Here is a 19,781-nt window from a genome sequence, read left to right as displayed (position 1 = left end):
GCTCCAAGGCAAGGGCTGCCGCACATCCTGGGCAGGAAGGGCGAGAGACTTAGCCTTGGAGGCATTTAGGTTGGGGAGGGTCGCACCTGCATGGCTCTGGGACCTTCGGGATCTCTTCCAGATGATCAGACGGCACATCTGGCAACACGGCCATACCTCACGGCGATTAGCCTGCCTTCCGAGCGTGGCTGCGGTCAGGCTGCCTACCCTGGTCCCCCAGGGCAATCTTGCAGGCCTGTGGAGAGCTCTGCTGCCTCAGTCCAGCGTCTTAGGAGTTCACGTCCCCTGCTGTCCCCTCTGTGAAGAGGTGGGGGTGGGATTCTCACTCCTGGCTGAGCTCACAAGACCCCTGCAGTGACAGATACGTGTTGAAACCGGCAACTTCTGTGCTGCATGAATTAGCACGGTGGCCAGGACAGACAGGAGACGTGTCTGCCCTCTGGTGGCTTAGAGACGAGCTTCCCGAGGACTGTTCACAGACTTGGGAGCCTTGTGGTTGGGATCAGGTGGTGAATTCTCCGGGAGAGGAGCTGGTGGCTTCTGAGGTGGGATAATGGATGGGATAAATTATGGCTTGTGGCTGTGCTCAGTTGTATGTCCCTCCACCAGGCATGAACAAAGGAGGGGTCCTGGCTGGGGTCATTGGAGCCCGGAAACCACACTATGACATCTGGGGCAATACAGTCAATGTGGCCAGCAGGATGGAGTCCACGGGGGTCATGGGCAACATTCAGGTATGGCCAGCAGCAGAGCAGAGCATGTGCTCAGACGCAGAGGCCGGGAACAAGATCGGACTAGGGCGTGTTGCCATGCGCTCCTGCCTGTCCGTTGGCCCGGAATATCAAGGGGGTAGCTCTGGAAGGTCGCAGGCAAGGGTGGGAAATACTTCACTCCCCTTTCCAAAACTTAGGCTTAAGCTCTTGGTAACCCTATCCTTTTGGTATGAACTTTCTAATCTCTTGTACCACCACCAACTTCCCCCTGAAGCCGCCCTGAATCATGCCAGCTGGGTCTGGCAGGAGAGTGCCACAAAGCAGGGAGAGGGGAGACAAGAACAGGGAGTGATGCTGCCAGAGACAACCCAGGCTGTCCTTTGGGTCAGCGAGCGCTATTGCTGTGAGAGAGACAGGCCCCAGGCAAACTACCCTGGCCCCTCGTGCGCAGAATAAGGGGCCTGCCCGAAGACATCTGGAAAAGAGCACTACAGGCAGGCTTGTCGGGACCCACAGGCCCCGTGTGGACACCTCTGGGCGGCCCCGGTCTGAGCGCTCACAATGTTCTCCCTCTACAGGTGGTGGAAGAAACACAAGCCATCCTTCGAGAATACGGCTTCCGCTTTGTGAGGCGAGGGCCCATCTTTGTGAAGGGGAAGGGGGAGCTGCTAACCTTTTTCCTGAAGGGGCGTGATAAGCCAGCTGCCTTCCCTAACGGCTCCTCGATCACCCTGCCCCACCAGGTGGTGGATAACTCCTGAACGGCCTCCAGCTTCACCACAGTCCAGATGGGAAGGGAGAATCTATTTTTTGGAAGCAGAGAAAGGCCTTGGGAAAGGACACATGACCAAGTCCCGGCATTCCCAAACTGCTGAAGTGCACACTCACATAGACTTTAGGTTTAAAAAATCTCCTCAAGCCTTCATTTGTTCATGGATACGTGAGCTCTGAGGGTGGCCATACTCTTCCTCAGTGTGCCTGTAGCTTCCTCAGAGAGTAGGGGTCTTAGGCGTAGTACTGGAACGGAATCCTTCCAGAGCCCTGGGTCTGACCAGCCCTCCTTCCTCCAGAGAGGCCATGGCCACTGTGAGCAGGAAACGTGTCCGAGGTGGAACAAAGCTGCCTTTGCTTCCCGGCTGGGAACACAGACGGGAAAGCTGTGCTTCAGACGAGGACGGCCGAGCAGGCAAGTGTTCTGCTCCCCGGCGCTTACCTGGAAGCCGTCTTTCAAGCTGGAGACCTGCTCGTCTCAGTCTGGTCCAGGTTAGGTAAACTGGCCCTCATGCTATGTTCCTGATAATCTTGAAAGGTTCTTCTGGAACCCCTGCCACCTTAGTCATGATAGCAGAAAGTGCAATATTTCCTTTTACCTGGTGGGAGGGAGGGAAAGGGAATTTATTTCGGAGAGAAAAATATATAAACAGATCTTCTACATTTATATTTTTAACTTTCTGTTTAAAAAAAAAAAACCACTTTCCGATATTGCCTTGCCTCCTGAGCTCTTGCTACAGTCAGTCGCCTTTGCTACTGCTTTAAAAGAGAATTTACAGGTATTGATAAAGAACAAGACTGTTTTATTAAAAGCTTTATTCAACTTGAATGTGGTCATTGTGAAAATTCTGTGCAGTACTTTGCTGACTCACACCACGCATCCTTACCAGGTGCCTGGAAGGCAAGAGCCTGAACTAAGACGGCTGATCGTTCTCAAGCTCCTTTCTTCTAAATGGTGGCCCAAGCCGACTCGACCTGCCCCACGGGTGCCCACACATGTAGGGTTGCTTCCTGGTCACCTGGCCTAGGAAGTGACCGTGTTAGGGCTGGATGCAGCTGTGGGCCCAGGGCAGGACGGAGAGTAAGGACCCCTACTTGTGCCTGGGCAAAGTGGGGACAGGCACTCAACAGCTGGATCCTGCCAGACGCAGGCTTTCACATCCGGGTGCCATCCCTCTACATATTCCCATAAGGAACAAAACATGTCAGCAAGGCTGAGGCCGGGGTTATAATATAAGGAGAAATGATCCTTAGAACTGAGATCAGGAGATGTGGGGAGACAACTGTGCAGCTGTGGCCAAGGGCCTGCAGGAGAGAGAGGAGGGAGGGTCTGCGGCCCCTGATAAGCACAGAGTAAGAGCAGACTTCTGATCACGCTGTTTATAGCTGACTTATTACACTCAACTCTCTACTAACATGTTTAGAAACAAAGTATTATCTATATACAGCCCTGATTATCCATGGTACTTACATGTATTCTTTATAAAACAGTAGCCTAGAACACAGGGCTTCAAACTAAAGATCAAACACTCTTTTCTTAACCGTGTGATTCCTGTCATATCAGGAACCTGGAGTGTTCTAAGAACTTTCTTTTCAAAAGTCTCAGGAAAATGAAACAGAATTACTTAAAGCTTTCATAAAAGCTAGGAATACTCTCTAGTTAAAAGGTACATCCTCCCTCTTTCACAACATGCCTTCGACTGCCCCATCACATCCACTCTGATTTTCAGCTAAAACACGATCAGATCGACACCACGACTGTCCGAACCGCCCCTGACCACTCTGATGGGCTGCGCGACTGCTCTCACTCCAAGGATGGTCCCCAGGCAGGGGGTCTGAACCTTTCAACAGTTTTCAGTTCATAGGACCTAGCCTGGGGACTGTGCACAGTATTATTTTACTCACTTTTTGACATGTTCCCAATGAAAATATTCTAGGAGACCAGGCTCATATCCAACTTTTCTCCTTTTCTTGCAAATGAAGTAAACACTTGATGTAGGGGCTTCGAAAAAAACAGATTTTCATGTGATGCTCGCTGTTCTTCCAACGAGGGGGATGACGCGTCCGTTCCTAGAACAGATTATATCGATCTCATTTAGTGCGACTGGAAGAATGAGAACCCAGATCGCTGATGTTTTGGACCCATGTAACCTTTTTTTTTTTTCCGGTCTGGAACTGAAACTGCCCTTTATTGGACCAATGACATTTTAAGCCCCAAACAGACTCTGCCCAGAAGTCTAAAACCTATAGTGTAAAATCTGTGGCAGCTTCGAAACTTGCCAACTTCCTAAGGATATTTGATCCTTTTTTTCATTATGTCCCATGTCACATTACTCTGGTCCATTTAACCAAAACAGTTACACAATCTCTCTCAATTCCTACAGAATTCCCATATACCGAAGGGTCTCTAGAGAGCTAAGTGTATACTTATTTGTCTAATTGGCTGCCTAGTGAAATGAGTCTTCTGGCGCGCTTCACGAGTGACCCCATGACTCGGCCTCATTAGCGGTCTCTCAAGAGGGGTCTCCAATGACGACGAACATAAACTGAAGGAACATTGGCAGAGTCCGACGGAGCAGAGGAGGTAGGAACTAGGGTAATTATGTTTACTTACAAAGAGGAGAGGAAAAATGGTAGAAAGAAGGAAAATAGTCTTTGTATTGTACTGAGTAAATGTCTAGAGTAACAGAAGAATGGGGCTCCGGGAGAGAATCCACCATTTTACCCTGTTTCATTCCACCTGAACCCCACAGAGCACATCATCATTTCTTTGCCAGGGCGTCCTTCCTCTCACCTTGGTACGTAACGGTGACGTCAGTTGGCAGGGTTGTCGTGAGGTCCTTATACAGCAGTCTGGCACAAAATGGGACTGACTGACCCCGCGGCTCCACTTTGTAAGTGAAGGAGAGCAAGTTGCACAGCGAGTTTCTCCGCAAGGGCCCGGCCAGGAAGGCTGCGAAGTCACTCTGAGGAGGGTGGGGGTCAAAACAGACACAATACAGGATGGTGACAGTTCCAAAGGCAGTAAGTGGTTGTGCCACTTCAAACATGTCTACAAAAATACGGCCCGTGAATCAAATTTCAGAGAAATAAAGGGCAGAAAGAAGCCTGTGAAAAGGACTAACAATAAAGACTTATAAGATAACCAAGAGTTGGCAGCATCCTAGAAAAGGCGGCAGGAAGCACTGAATAAACGGCCCAGGGCATGAGGGAGATACACGGCCTTTGTGCGGCCTGCGGAGAGGCTCTGTGTCCGCGTTCTCGTATCCGTCTACCCAAAACCCGAGAGTGTCGGAGGCAGTCGGAATACACGCAAGTGGAGGGGAGAATAGGACACGAAGTTTACAAAATTCACATATTCCTCATCTGCATTCATTTCCCATCTACGTAAAAAAATTTGCTTTAACCCAATCCTAGTTCCATTACAACCCCCAAAAAGGCCAGAGTTTAGACAAAGATGGATAGTATGTATTATCCTGCTCCGTATTATCCTGCTATGTATTATCCTGCTCCGCAAGGCACTTGGCACACGGCAGGTCCTCGATAAACCCCTGCTGAAGTGAAAGCACAGAAACTGTATGGACATACACTGGAGATACCGTGGGTTCATTTCCCAACCACCGCAATAAACTGGAATTTTTTGGTTTCCTAGGACAATTATGTTTATACTACACTGTAGTCTATTAAGTATGTAACAACATTATGTCTAAAAAACTAGTGTATACATTTTAGTTAAAAAATACTTTAATTAAAAAATACTTTATTGCTAAAAAAAAGCTAACCCTTATTTGAACTTTTAATGAGTCATAATCAATGATCAGATCGCCGTAACAAATAATGAAAAATTTGGTAATATTGTGAGAATTACCAAAATGTGACACAGAGACACAAAGTGAGAAAATACTGTTGGACAAATGGCACCGATAGGCTTAACACACAGTTGCCACAAACCTTCGATCTGTAGAAAAATGCGGTATCTGCAAAGCACAATGAAGAGAAGTACCACAAAATGAGCTGTGACTGTACTACTCTGTGAAGGGAAGACAGGGTCAAGTATACAAGCCTGAGGACCGCCATCAGGGAGTAAATAATCCCTTAACCAGCATCCATGCTTCAACAGCATCCGCCATTTCAAGAGGGGAAGAAGGTGGAAAACAGCTTGTATATAAATAAGAAACATGCACCATAAGGATAATGGTCAAATTTCGGGCTCAGAATTATAAAGCATTTTAGAATACAAAAGAAAACTTGTTTGCCTCCCCCCTTTCTTTCTCCTTTTAAAGTCTATTCTGAGCTCATAAAATATGATATATAAGATCCCAGACAGAGGCACCTGGGTGGCTCAGTCAGTAAAGCATCCGCCTTCAGCTCAGGTCATGATCCCAGCATCCCAGGATCGAGCCCCACATCAGGCTTCCTGCTCAGTGGACAGTCTGCTTCTCTCTTTCCCTCTGCCAGTGCCCCTGCTTATACTTTCTCCCTCTCTTTCCCCGTCAAATAGATAAAATCTTTAAAAAAACAAACAAATGGGGCGCCTGGGTGGCTCAGTCTGTTAAGCGACTGCCTTCGGCTCGGGTCATGATTCTAGGATCCTGGGATCGAGCCCCGCATCGGACTCCCTGCTCAGCGGGGAGTCTGCTTCTCCCTCTGCCTACTGCTCTGCCTACTTGTACACTCTATCTGTCAAATAAGTAAATAAAAAAAACAAAAAACAAAAAACAGGGGCACCTGCGTGGCTCAGTGAGTTAAGCCTCTGCCTTTGGCTCAGGTCATGATCCTAGGGTCCTGGGATCGAGCCCCACACAGGGCTCTCTGCTCAGCGGGGAGCCTGCTTCCCCCCCCCCCTGCCTGCTTATGATCTCTGTCTGTCAAATAAATCAATCTTTAAAAAAATAAAAAAATAAACAAAAAGACAAACAAAAACCCCAGACAGATACCTGAAGTCGATCTGCCTGGTACTTCCTCCCAGCGTAAGCATTTAGGTATTCACAAAGACAGAACAGGAAGTGCTGAACATCAGTCTGTAAGTATTTTGCAGATATCTCCTCGAGGGGAATGAAGACCGGAATGGAATGGTGATGTATCCGAAGTGGCTTCTGTATGACAAGGTCGACGAAATAGGAATCCAGCAGATTTCCCTCAAAAGCAGTGCTGATGCAGACACAGACCCCGCGGCTGGTCAGCTTCCCACTGAGCCCTGCAGAAAACGAGAGGAGCCTCTCAACAGACAGCAGCGGAGGGAGGGTCTGCTTCAGCACTGCCGGGTACGTACAGTCTGAGCTCAAACTGTGTTGCAGGAACATCACGGACACTTTCTGCTCACTCTGGCTCCTTTTCAGTTTGAGCTGCTAAAACCAGAGAAGATGGTGGAAGAGATCAAACATCTTAATATCAAATTATGGGAGAAGAGATTTCGAAATTTTCATTTTTACCTCTTCTTTTCCTCTGAGTGTCAATTAATGTACGATGGTCCAGCTCCTTCCACAATCCTCTATGCCACAGATAATGGGCGGGATAAATCCCCACTTTAATGGGGAAACAGAGACTTAATGGGTTCGAACTACTTGACCAGCGGCATCAAGCCAGCCAGTAGCAAAGGCAGTTCTAGTACAAGTTCAGACACACACCGAATAGCTAAAATGAATCCTCTAAGCCAGCCACCAACCAATCTTCCGTAAAAAGAGGCCCATTTTCTAGGTCAAGATGCCTACAGAGAGTCTGCCAGCTTTGTAGGTATATGTTGAGGAAGGCAAAAACCCATGCTCATGACCTAAGTCCAGGACCACTAATGTATCTAGCAAACCAACTCACTAAAAACAAGAGACTCGGACTGAAGCAGGTCAGAAAATAAATTATACCCGTGAAACGATATGCCCGCAGGATGGCTTTCACATTTTCCCGTCTTCTTTCCGCAACTTCTTGCTCACTGATTTCCAGGGTTTGGTCAGGTTCTACATTGGCAGCAGATGCTTTAACCTGCAAAATATGCAGTAAATCAAACTGGGTAGGGGCATAGCAGAGTTCTTACCCTGACACAACTAGAAAGGAAGCTAAATGCAGAGGGTTTGTTTGTTTAAGATTTTTTATTTATTTATTTGACAGACAGAGATCACCGGTAGGCAGAGAGGCAGCCAGAGAGAGAGGAAGGGAAGCAGGCTCCCTGCTGAGCAGAGAGCCCCATGTGGGGCTCGATCCCAGGACCCCGGGATCATGACCCGAGCCGAAGGCAGAGGCTTTAACCCACTGAGCCACCCAGGCGCCCCAAATGCAGAGTTTTTTAAATTATGATGTAATATCTCAAGAAATGCTACAGTAACCAGGTAATGCTATGAATTCACAACAGAGGAAGAACCTTGTGGGTTACAGAAGTAGAAACTGTGCTTGCCTGAAGAACAAATTAGGGCTTTGGTGGGACTGGAGAGTATTGTGAGAGGAACAAGACAAGGGTGTGAGGGAAGTCTAGGATGAGTACAGGGTGAGCAAAGCAATGAAAACATGACATACCACAACTTGAGGGATATAATTAAAGCCATGTGTTATGGACTGAATGTGAGTATCCCTCAGAATTCACTCGTTGCTGGTGATTAGGTCACAATGTTAGAGCCCTCACGAATGGGATTAGTGCCCTTGTAACTAGTGCCCAGAGGGCTAGCTTGCCGCTTCTACCATGTGAGGCTACATGAGAACAGTACCATCAATGAGGAAACAGGTTCTCACTAGATGGACATTGAATCTGCCGGGTCCACAGTCTTGGACTTCCCAGCCTCTAGAACTGTGAGACATATGTGTTGCTATAAGCCACCCAAATCACGGTATTTTTGTTACAAGAGCCCATATTGACTAAGACACTGTTTAGTGGGAAATTTATAACCTCAAAAAGGGGGAAAAGAAAGACTTAAAAAAAAAAAAATTAAGTATTCATCTCAGGAAGCTAAAAAGCAACTTAAATCCAACAAAAATGGTAGAATGATGAGACGATATCAAGGATAATACAACACAAATGTACAACAGAGAAAATTAATAACACCAAAATTAATAAAACTAATACAAAACTGATAAAATTTAAGACCAATCAAGGAGAGAAAAAGAGTGGAACAGTGAACACAAATTACCAAGAATAAAAACAAAAATTACCAGAATAAAAAATGAGACAATATTACTGACTAATCCTACTCACAAGCTGGTAAGTTGTTTGAGAAGGTTCAAACAACTTTATAAAAGTGAGTTTAGATGAAATGGACAAATTCCCTGAGAAATACGACTTATCAAAGATGACCCAAGAGGAAATAGGAAATATAAAACCTTTATATTAATCAAAGAAATTGAAACTGATATATTTTTCAAAGATTTTATTTATTTATTTGACAGAGAGATGGAGAGGGCAAGAGCAAGCACAAGCAAGGGGAACAGCAGGCAGAGGGAGAGAAGCAGGTTCCCCTCTCAGGAGAGAGCCCAATGTGGGGTTCGATCCCAGGACCCTGGGATCATGACCTGAGCTGAAGGCAGACACTTAACCGACTGAGCCACCCAGGATCCCCCAAATTAGAAATTTAAAACCTTCCCATAGAGGAGGCCTGAAGGGCTTTCCTAGGTAATTCTTTATAAAAATTTAAGGGAAAACTACACTATTTTATATAAACTCTACCATCAAATCGAGAAAAAAAAGGGAAAACATCTCAAAATTTGTTTTCTGAGACCAGGTTAAATGTGATGTCAAAACCTGACAAGGACATTAAAAAAAAATTCGTAAGACAATCTCATGAACTGAGATGTAAAAGTCCAATTAGCAAATATGAGCAAATAAAATTCAGCATTATATAGAAAGGATAACACATCAAGCCAAATTAGGTTTATTCCAAAAAAGTAAGCCATTATCAAACACCAACCAATATGTAGCACCACATTAATAAAAGAAGAGAAACATGACCACTTTAATATATGCAGTAAAAACATTTAATAAACCTCAATACCTGATCACAATTAAAACTCTAGCAAACTAGCCATACAAGAGGATTTCCTTAATCTGATAAGAGTATACAAAATTTAGAGGGAACATGTTAACCCTAAGACTATTTCTACTCAACAATATAATGAAGATCTCAGCTAACAGAATGAGGCAAGAAAAACAAGTTACAAGGATTGGCAAGCAGTAAAACTGTGATCGTCTGCATATGACAGGATTCCAAATGTAGAAATCCCCAAAGAATAGAGAGATAAATAGAATGTAGATTTAGCAAAGTTGTGAAATATAAAGTCAGTATGCAAAAATCTAATATATTTCTACACAACAATTTGAAAATCAAATTTCTAAAAAACAATCCAGGTATCAGAGGTCATCAAAATGTGGCTTGTGGGTCAGACCTAATTGGACACTTATTTCTGTAGATAAGGTTTCATACCCATTAATTTACATATTGTTTGCGGGCGCTTCACAATACAACAGCAGAGCTAAGTAGCTGCGTTGGGACCATCTGGTTCACAAAGCTTCATATACTGACGATCTGGCCTCACACAGGAAAAGTCTGCTGACCCCTGCCTTATATGGTAACATCAGGAAAAATCAAATACACAAAGACAAATATAATGACTGATTTAAGACCTCTACACATAAAACTACACACATTGCTGAGAGATTGAAGAACTAAATAAATGGAGAGAGAGATCATGTACACTGGCTGGAAGATGCAATACTGAAAATATTTCCGTTCTCTCCAAACTGGTGGATAGATTCAATGCAATCCCAAATCAAATTTATAGGTTTGTTTTTGGAAACTGATGGCTGATGCCCCAATTTATGAAAAATTCAAGGGGCCAAGAATAGCCCAAGATAATTCTAAAAAAGAGGACATATATGACAGATGTATATCATATAGGACATATATACAGTAAATGAACCTCTGGTACTAGCACAAAGACAAAAAGACCGATGGAACAGAAGTCAGAAACAGGCCCGCGAGGGACCCAAAGATCCATTACAATACAATGGGGAAAGAGTGGACTTCAGAAAGGGATACTGGATGCAGTGGATATCCATATGGAAAACCAAAAAAAGTATGACCTCTATTGCATACCATACACAAAAATCAATTCCAGATGAACTGTAATTCTTAAAGTACAAAGTATAATAGAGCTTTCAGAAAGTACCACAGAACAGCTTCATCATCTTAAGTCAGGCAAAGATTTATTAAAAGAAAACAAAAGCAGTAAGTCTAAAGTTAGATTCCTAAATCAAACTTCACTAAAATAAAGACTCTTTTCATCACAAGACACCATTAGAGAGTGAAAAGGCAAGCCACAGGCCAAGAGAAAATTCGTAATAAATATCCCAAAGAATTCATATTCAAAATAAGTAAAGATTCTACAATGCAGTAAGAGATAGACAATACAATAACATTTCTGTGCAAGCCTTGAAAAGCACATTTCACAACAGAAGACTTTCAAGTTTCCAATACAAGCCCTTAACAGCATTAGTTATCAGGCGATAGAGATTCTAGGACACTCCCACCAGAGAGACGGATTTTTTAAACTGACAATATCAAGTTCTGGTAAAGATGCACAACAATGGAAATCTCATACCCTGCTGCTGGGAATGAAAATTGGTATAATCACTTCAGAAACTGTTCGGCAGTATTTACTAAAGGTCTAGCAACTCTACAAGGTATATACCCTGTGACCTAGCAACTCTACAAGGTATATACCCAATAGAAAAGTATCTATTTTTCCATCAAAAGACAGAAACAAGAATGTTTCACAGCCCCAAAGTGAAACAACCCAAATAACCCAAATGTCACCGACAATACAATTTAGTAAATAAGTTGTGGACTATTCATAAAATGGAATTACTATACAGCAACAAAAAAGAATGACCGCTAGATGCAGCAGTTTGGATCAATCTCACAGAACATTCAGGAAAAAAAAAAAGTCAGACAAGAAAGAGTTTATACTATTCACATTTATATAAAGTCCAATGATGTGGTGTTTTATGAAGCATTTTCTTGCCTGTGCAGGAGTTATTAGAGAAGCAGAGGTACAGAAAGAGAAATAACTAGCAGACTACTGCAATAATCCTGGCACCCAAATCACCTAGTAAACATTTTACAACATGTGGATAATACTTGAAGTACAAAGACAATCTAAAGGAAAATCTGACAGGTCATGCTGACTCTGGGCTTGAGAGAAAACTGAAAGGAGGGAAGAACTGAGGTTCACTGTGTCGTTTCAAGTGTGGGTAAGGGAAAGATGGCGCTAATGACAAAAGCGCCAATGACTCAAGTCAGGCTGAGACTGAAGTTAAGACTCTTGCGTCTGAGTGCGGGCTAAGAAATGATTCGAAGAACTTGCCTGGCCTGTCAGTGGTGTCTGACAATTACTGGTTCATACTGATATTAGCTGACTCTACAGCACTGATCACTTGAGATTTATAAATTGTGGCTAATGTCCAACATTTTAGCTGACCCAAATTCTGAAAAGAGTCACCCTTTGTTCCCCCTGCAATGTTTTCTGTCAAGGGCTGAAATCAATCCAGGAAGATCACAGGTGAAACCCAGGATACAAATCTGCTAATTCCCAGATCATTCCTGCTCTTTACACTCTCGGAAAACCTGCTAACGTTACCCTTGCACTCACTCTGGCTTGACGCTGCTTTGCTTCAGCTCTCAGCTCATCTCGCAGACATCTCAGTTTATGAATCTTGGTCCTAAGAGTACCTTCGACGGCCTGTGCTCTCTGCAGATCTGAGTTTTTACGGGATCTATTCACTTGAATCTCCAGTCTTTCCAAGTGAGCTAAAACACCTGAGGAAAGAAAAAAGGCAATTTCACAAGAAGCCAGGGATTTCCAACTCTGGCAACAGGAAACATTTCAGGGGGAACAAAGGGTGACTCTTTTCAGAATTTGGGTCAGCTAAAATGTTGGACATTAGCCACAATTTATAAAACCAGAGAAGGTGACAAGAGAAATCAATGACAAGCCACCTCATAGCTCAGCACTAATGTACAAGCAGTCCCTGATCAGGACACTGTCCAAAGAGAGCATTTTCTGAATATAACTCATCTCAGTTACCCATGATAATAAGGACCCAGGGGAAAACGAGGTCACCAAATTCAGACTTTCTCAGAACCTTTTTTTAAAATGTAGAATGATTTTTTAAATTGCCTTTTATGCATGTTTTCCCAAAGCGCTAATGCATAACTCTTTGGATTTAGACATCCAGAGAAACTTAAATTAAGTACTTTAAAGCTCCAAAAAGTATTATTCACACAGGACTATAAAGACACACACTAGAGTGAACTGCCTACCAGTACTACTGGGTATTAGAAAGGAAAACAAGTTCATGGTTGGTTAGAAATTCAGAGGCAAATCTCAGTTCCCAAGAGCTTAAAGACCAATACAGGAAAGGTCACAGTTTCAAAATGCCAATCAAGTCTAACAACGAACCACCTGCTGAACATTTCCTACATCTAAAGACTCTTGTGCTAGAGGCTTCACTTGCAAACCATGTAAAGAATTAAAGAGAATTAAGAGAATGAAGAGAATTAAGTCCTTATCTAATCTCTACAACCACCACCATAAGGCTATTCTTTGCCTCCACTTTCCAAATGAAGAAATTAAGGCAGAGAAAGGTAAAATAACTTGCCTAAGGCCACAGTATTTCTAAGGGCAGAGCCGGGACTCAAACCTAGGCCTAACCAACACCAAAGTCACTGCCTGGCATGGACCCTTCCACAGGCATAATGCATAGATGACCCCAAAAAGTCCTGGAAAGAGACCTCACTGGCTAGAACTGTAACTCGGAATATAAACACTGAGCATATTATGAACGCTACCCTATCGGTTTAGAAAGGGGCAGGAGCCTAGAAATGTTTTAAGTAATTTTCCTTGTGCCATGAATGATCTTAGCTGCCTGTCCCTTTCAGTCTCCTGTCTGTTCCTTTCACCATAATGCTCCCAAACAGGCCAGGTCACACCCGTCAGAGGAGGAAAGGGCTCCTTTAACCTAGGGGTCGTCTTGGCAGCAGTGGGGGGGGGGGGGGGGAAGGCGACCCTGTGAATACCTCCTCTGGACTTGCTGTTATTCGCCCGCTCCATCTCCTCAGACTTCCACAGGCCCCCCTGCGAAGCTGGCAGGCAAGCGGTAACAGACACCCAGATTTCCTTGCTGGTAAAAGAAAAAAGGCAAGAAAATCACACCTATTCACGGCAGGACGCGCACAACTCCGGAACGCACCGTCGGCCTCCGGACACCTACCTGGCCCAGAACACGCCGTTATAAGAGGCCGTTCAGCCTTCCACCCTAGTCACGGTCCCGTCCGTCACCAGGTCTTACGTTTACTCTTACCTCCGCTCCTCTCGCTTAGGCAGGACGAGGACGAAGAGTTCCCGCCGTCCACTCCTTCAAAAAATCAAACCAGTCGGACCCAGGGTGCTTTGCGCCGCCGCCGTACAAAAACATGGCTGCCCTCAGGGCCCCTCCCTCATCCCGGCATGCACCGGGGAGTAGGGCCGGCCTTTCGGTGGGCCAGGAAGATGGCGTCCTCTGGCCCAGAGCCGCAGATCCTAGTCCAATACTTGGTGTTACGAAAGGATCTATCGCATGCCCCATTCTCCTGGCCGGCGGGCGCACTGGTAGCGCAGGCCTGTCACGCAGCCACCGCGGCCTTGCACATTCACCGCGACCATCCCCACACGGCCGCATACCTCCAGGACCTGGGGCGCATGCGCAAGGTGGTCCTCGAGGTGAGGCATCCGGCGAAGGGGGAGGGGTATCGAGGCCTTCGAGACCGGAAGTGGGTGTGGTCTTGAGGCTGAGGCATAACTTCGTAGAGTGGGTACGGCGATAGTTGGGAGGGGTCGTTTACGTCTAAGTTTTGGAAATGGTTCGGGGGTTTCCGCTGTTTCCCCGGTCGTCTTCCCTTGGCTGGACCGGGTCTGTGTGAAGAGTGGGCTTCGGGCCACTTATCAATGCTTTCCGCACCCCTCCGCCCTCATCCACGTATCTCTTAGGAGGTGCCAGTGAGGGTGGAGGCCGGTGGAATCCGGCCCTGCCCTTCTACCTGTGCACTGGGCCGGCCTTTTAATGCAACTCCTGAAGGTACTGTCACGCTCCCTCCCGGAAAAACCGATTCGGAAGAGACAAGGACACGGAATTCCTATTGCAAGTGAAGTGAATCTGAAGCATTACCGGGATATGACGCCTAATTATTTGAAAGTAAATGTGTACTTAATCTAAGTTGAACCTAGCATCATAAATACCAGACACAGGGCACCTGGGTGGCTCAGTGGGTTAAAGCCTCTGCCTTCCACTCAGGTCATGATCTCAGGGTCCTGGGATCGAGCCCCGCATCGGGTTCTCAGCTCAGCGGGGAGCCTGCTTCCCCCTCCCCGCCCCCCGCCCGCCCTCCCCACCTGCCTCTCTGCGTACCTGTGATCTGTCAAATAAATAAATAAAATCTTTAAAATACATACATACATACATACATACGTACATACATACATACATACCCGACACCACCGATGAAGACAGAGGTAAGGTTCTTTTGGCAGATAGCCAAACAGATCTTACCCTCACCTTTTCCCTTTGTCACTTCTGCTGCTGCTGGAATTGTATCATGGGAAGATAATCAGATGCGCCGAGGCGCACTGTATACTACAAGAATATAAATAGCAGCACTTTATAATAGTAAAAAATGTGGAAATTACCAAATTTCCAACACTAGTGATTGGTTCATTTTATGCCCATAAAATGTGCTATAATAAAGCTAGCTTGTCGTGGTTTTGGAGCATATTTAGTTGGCATGGAAGAGTGCTCATTATGTGATGCTAACTGAACTGTATTCTATACAAAATGATCCAGATTTTGGAAAGAAAAACTAAGGAAGTACATCCAAATACTAAGCTAGTGGTAGGATTTTGGTTTGTTTCTAATGCTTTATTCTTTTTAGTTTTCTATGTGAAGCACATATTTTACCTTACGTTATAAAATTTATTTTAAACAAACTAGAACCCTGGGGTGCAGTAATACTTTATGGGTAGCTGGCACAAACCGATTTATCTGTCAAGAGAAAAGAGAAACTTCTGTTGGGTAGTAAAATATCAGGCAGTAATTTCTATGGGGAAATGTCTTGAGAATCCGAGTAGACAGAAATGAAACAGATTTTTTTTTAAAGATTTTATTCATTTATTTGTCAGAGAGCACAAGCAGGGGGAGCAGCAGGAAGAAATAGAAGCAGGCTCCTCGATGAGCAGGGAGCCTGATGCGGGATTCAATCCGAGGACCTAGGATCATCACCTGAGCCAAATGCAGACGTTTAACTGACTGAGCCACCCTGGTGTCCCAGCAGATAGCTTTTTGTTCGTTTCTTTGTTTTAAGATTTTATTTATTTACTTGAGAGAGAGAGAGGGCATGAGAGGGGAGAGGTCAGAGGGAGAAGCAGACCCCTGCTGAGCAGGGAGCCTGATGCCGGACTTGATCCTGGAACTCCAGGATCATGACCTGAGCTAAAAGCAGTGGCTTAACCAACTGAGCTACCCAGGCACCCTAGCAGATAGCTTTTTATTTAGACTTCTGTTTGTAGGAAGGGGCTCAAGAAATTATCTGGTTCAGACAACCCCCTCTCCCTCACATTCAGGCAGATAATATATTTATTTACCCCATTTCTCAGATGAGAGATCTGAAGCCCACAGAGATTAGGTGACCTCCCCTAAATCTGAAAGACGTCTGATGATTCCTAACTAATAGCCATACCCAAGAAAGGGACCAAGGAATCACCCCTGAGTAAATTAAGGTGCTGCTGCAGCCATAAAGACCAATAAAATATAAGACCATGCCAAGGCTAATTCCATTTTTTGGGTGCCTGCTATGTGCCAGGCACTAGTCTGAGCCTAATTTCTTTGAGTCATCACTATTGCTAGGAAGCATTATCATCCCTGTTTTAGGAAGGAGAAAGAAAGTCCCTGCTAAGTCACGTAACTCATCAAAGATCACACAATCACTGGGGTGCTTGGGTAGCTCGGCTGGTTAAGGGTCTGACTGTTGATCTCAGCTCAGTTCTTGATCTTGGGGTTGTGACTTTGGCCGAATTGGGCTCCATACTGGGTGTGGAGCCTACTTAAAATACACACATGTACAAAACACAATCAGTATGGGGCAGAGCAAGAGTTTGGACTTACTCTCACTGTCCTATGCTGCCGTCTGGTGCTGAAGGAGGGAGGGGAAGTCCATGAGTTCTTCGGCGTGGCTGTGCCCAGAGGACTCTAGGTAAAGAGTGACAGTCTCAATTTCCTCTACTTTGATAACACATATCTCTAGTTACCTTACTGGCTTCTGCCTTCCTAGGCAAAAAAAGAAAAAAAAAAAAGAATAATATCTTATTCTAAATAACACACTAATTATCATTGTTTTCTGAGAGCTAGCTCTAATACTTCCTGCTAATGGGAGCCAGCACAGTGATAAAGATGATGAGAAACAATGGGAGAGGAGGTGAGAGATTTGCCCGCTGAGCCAACCAGCGGGCATCTATCCCAGCAGAAGGAAAGCCCTTCAGGTTTGGTCAGGTGGGAAAGGAGGGGAGGATGGAGATGGAGGTGATGTGTGTTAGAACTTCTTTCCTACAACTCTTAAAGTCAAAGCTGGCTGAAGGATTAGGGATAGCTGGATGGGCACCAGCCATAAGAGAAATAGAGCATAATTACAGTCAATGCATACAGCATCTCAGGAGGGAAGAGAAAAATCTTTTCCATTTTAGAAACAGATTACACCTCTCCCTCTCTGACCCTCCAGACCACTTATCTAAGGTCCTTCAGAGAGTGAACAGCAAATGGGGCAGTGAAGCTCTTGCTTCTGGAGACTCGCTCTCCAGCTCCTTCGTTGAGAAAAGCTGTTCCTCTACTGAATCAGAAGGAACCTACCCCCTGAGCCCCTGCACTTTTTTTTCATTGCCTCCCAACACTTCCTCAACGGGCCATTCAGTCTGTGTTCTGTGCTCTGCTCCTGGTAGGCTGCCGATGAGAGCGCCCTGAAGGAGCTGGCTGAGACCCTACAACAGAAGAACGTTGACCACATGCTGTGGCTAGAGCAGCCGGAGAATATCGCCACTTGCATTGCGCTCCGTCCCTACCCCAAGGAAGAAGTGAACCAGTATTTGAAGAAGTACCGATTGTTCAAATGACTAAGGTTAGCAGTTGCCTTGATGTATTTGAGCATCAGCCGGATCCAGAAACTTCATGCCATCCATCCCTAAGCATCATGTACTCCTCTCAAAGGCAACTCACTCTTCCTTTAAGTTATGAATGTTTCTTGAGGGTCAAACCCATGTTCATATTAAAGTTGTCATTAAGAAGTACTTCCTCTTATTCTTAATTATTAATTAGTTCCGATGGGCAAAGTAGGTGAGCTGCAATACTGTCTATGCAGCATTGCTCAAATGGAAGATCTGGTTAGACTCCTGTCCGGGGGTCAAGGAAACGAACACCTGTCCTTCCAGTCATCCAGTCACCCAAGTTTAAAACTTTGCTTTTGAATTCTTTATTTCTTGTTCACATCCAGATATCATATTCATTGAATCTTGGACACTATCAACTTTAAAATGCACCATTATTTTACATGTTGTTAGGAAAGAAGAGACGCTGCCAGTTAAGACATGCGATTAACCATAAAATGTATTTCAGTCTCAAAGATGTTAAACTGTACATATGCACACACACAAACACACCAATACATATTTGATGAAATTTGTCAAGTACCGTATCGTAGTTCTTGGTGCTACCACCCTGCGTTAGGCTCTCATTTTGTTCATCTGAGTGTCCCACTGGTCTGCTCACGTCTCCTATATCCTGGCTACAATCCAGCAGGCTTTCTGCCGCAAGGTTTATTTAAGATCACTGAGCACCCGGTTCAGTAGAGACTCCTACCTCGCCGTAGAATAAAGTAGGGACTCTTCAGCTTAGCCTTCAGACCCTCCACATGTGCATTCCTACCCAGCATTTTAAGCTTGTCTTCTACACTTTCCTTACCCAAACTTGATGCTTCAACAAAGGCACTCCAGTTGCTGCCTGCCGGTCTCCGGCTTGGGAGTCAAGCATTGGTATTCTTGCCTCCCTGTTCTCACCTCTGGACTTGAAACGAATTCTGGCTTAAGTTCGATCATCTTCACAAAGTCTTAGCCAGCCCAAAATGACAGGTCCCTTCTCTGAACATCTAGAACAGTCTACAGTGTTTTACACAGAAAGATTTGGAAACATCTACAGAAGACTGCTTGGACCTCTGTGAAGCAAAGGTTTTAAAGGGTAATTTGCTCAACAAATACTTGTTGCAAGTCTACGGCGGGTGGCAGGTTGTATTAGGAGCTGAGAATATAAGGGTGGACAGAACAATTTTTGCCTTCAGATAGCTGAGAATCTAATGAGAAGACAGATGCGTAGATAATTCATACAGAAAGAACTATGCAAGGAAACATGGGTATACTTGCCCCTCCTGTCTAGATACCAAAACAAATAAGATACTAGATACAAAGATTTTCTGTTATAAGAGGTGGTCATTTGAAACTAGGAGAGTGGATTGGAGAATTGGTAGAGTGCTGAGGGCAGAACCAAGTCCAGGAAACCACGTCAATAGAGTTTCAATCAAATGAATCGTGGAATTTCAGTATCTAAGTACTAGAAACAGGTAGCGTTTGGGAACATAATGGTGAACTTGTTGGAAGCAGTTGAAGGAGGCCATGAGGGTGGGAATCCGACTGTCGTCTATTGAGACCAGAATGGGAGAGGAGGTAAGAGGTAGGGACTATTCTTTTAAGAAGTTCAGATGGGAAGAGGTAATGATCGAATGTGGGCCAGAAAGGTGAATTCTGGGTCCCACAGGGGGAATTTTCTTAGATGTCTGAGCAAGTTTATGGATGAGGAGAGGGAGGCTAGGGAGAAGAGAGATCGACGTTACTAAAAGGAATAACTGATAAAGGAAGTCCAGAAAAAGGGGGAAGAGGTGGGGTCAAGGACATAAGGAAGGACTGGCCTTGAACAGAGAGAGAAAACTTAGGATACTGGAGGAAAGAAGTGGGGAAATACATACATATACACGAGTTTATAAACCAGGGAAGGGAAAAAGTTGAAGTTGACCATCCTTGTTGACTTCATTTTCTTCTCTGAAGCGGGAGGTATATACAGACTTTCATAACACTGAACAGACTTACTAAGCACTGTATTACATGGCACAGCATGGTGGTTAAGGCTTCATACTCTGGTGTCATATGGCCTGAGTCCAAATCCTGGCTCTCATTCATTCAAGCTGTGTGAATTCAGAA

The 19,781-nt window shown here is 44.9% G+C and overlaps 3 protein-coding genes across 6 annotated transcripts in view; 2 read left to right on the top strand and 1 right to left on the bottom strand.

The window, feature by feature from the left end:
• The window catches only part of ADCY3 (adenylate cyclase 3), a 74,705-nt gene extending 73,231 nt beyond the window's left edge, over nt 1-1,474 (top strand). For 2 of the 3 annotated variants that reach the window (XM_047744839.1, XM_047744838.1), the window contains exon 21: nt 610-1,169. In XM_047744839.1, the coding sequence (XP_047600795.1) occupies nt 610-1,169 (560 nt within the window). Of the gene's footprint in view, nt 1-609; nt 1,170-1,291 lie in introns of those variants that run through there. The other variant, XM_047744840.1, reaches the window with a different exon arrangement.
• Nucleotides 1,475-1,498: 24 nt separating this feature from the next.
• On the bottom strand, nt 1,499-14,018 carry CENPO (centromere protein O). 2 transcript variants are annotated; one of them, XM_047744841.1, is made up of 8 exons: nt 13,732-14,018; nt 13,538-13,641; nt 12,111-12,277; nt 7,343-7,460; nt 6,422-6,681; nt 4,279-4,450; nt 3,390-3,554; nt 1,499-2,083 (listed from the first exon to the last, which is right to left on the bottom strand). In XM_047744841.1, exons 2-7 carry the CDS (start codon nt 13,569-13,571, stop codon nt 3,418-3,420), a joined length of 888 nt encoding a protein of 295 aa, XP_047600797.1. In that variant the 5' UTR covers nt 13,572-13,641; nt 13,732-14,018; the 3' UTR covers nt 1,499-2,083; nt 3,390-3,417. The 2 variants fall into 2 exon arrangements, with proteins under 2 accessions (XP_047600797.1, XP_047600798.1); XM_047744842.1 differs by having other exon boundaries at nt 13,822-14,018.
• PTRHD1 (peptidyl-tRNA hydrolase domain containing 1) lies at nt 13,950-17,825 on the top strand. The gene is made up of 2 exons (XM_047744843.1): nt 13,950-14,219; nt 17,481-17,825. The coding sequence occupies exons 1-2, from the start codon at nt 13,968-13,970 to the stop codon at nt 17,649-17,651; spliced, it is 423 nt and encodes a 140-aa protein (XP_047600799.1). The 5' UTR covers nt 13,950-13,967; the 3' UTR covers nt 17,652-17,825.
• Nucleotides 17,826-19,781: the final 1,956 nt, after the last annotated feature.

The sequence above is a fragment of the Lutra lutra genome, chromosome 9, assembly GCF_902655055.1.
Source record: "Lutra lutra chromosome 9, mLutLut1.2, whole genome shotgun sequence".
NCBI classification, from domain to species: Eukaryota; Metazoa; Chordata; class Mammalia; order Carnivora; family Mustelidae; genus Lutra; species Lutra lutra.
Note: the sequence above shows the minus strand (reverse complement) of the source record. Positions and strands in the feature narration are given on the sequence as shown.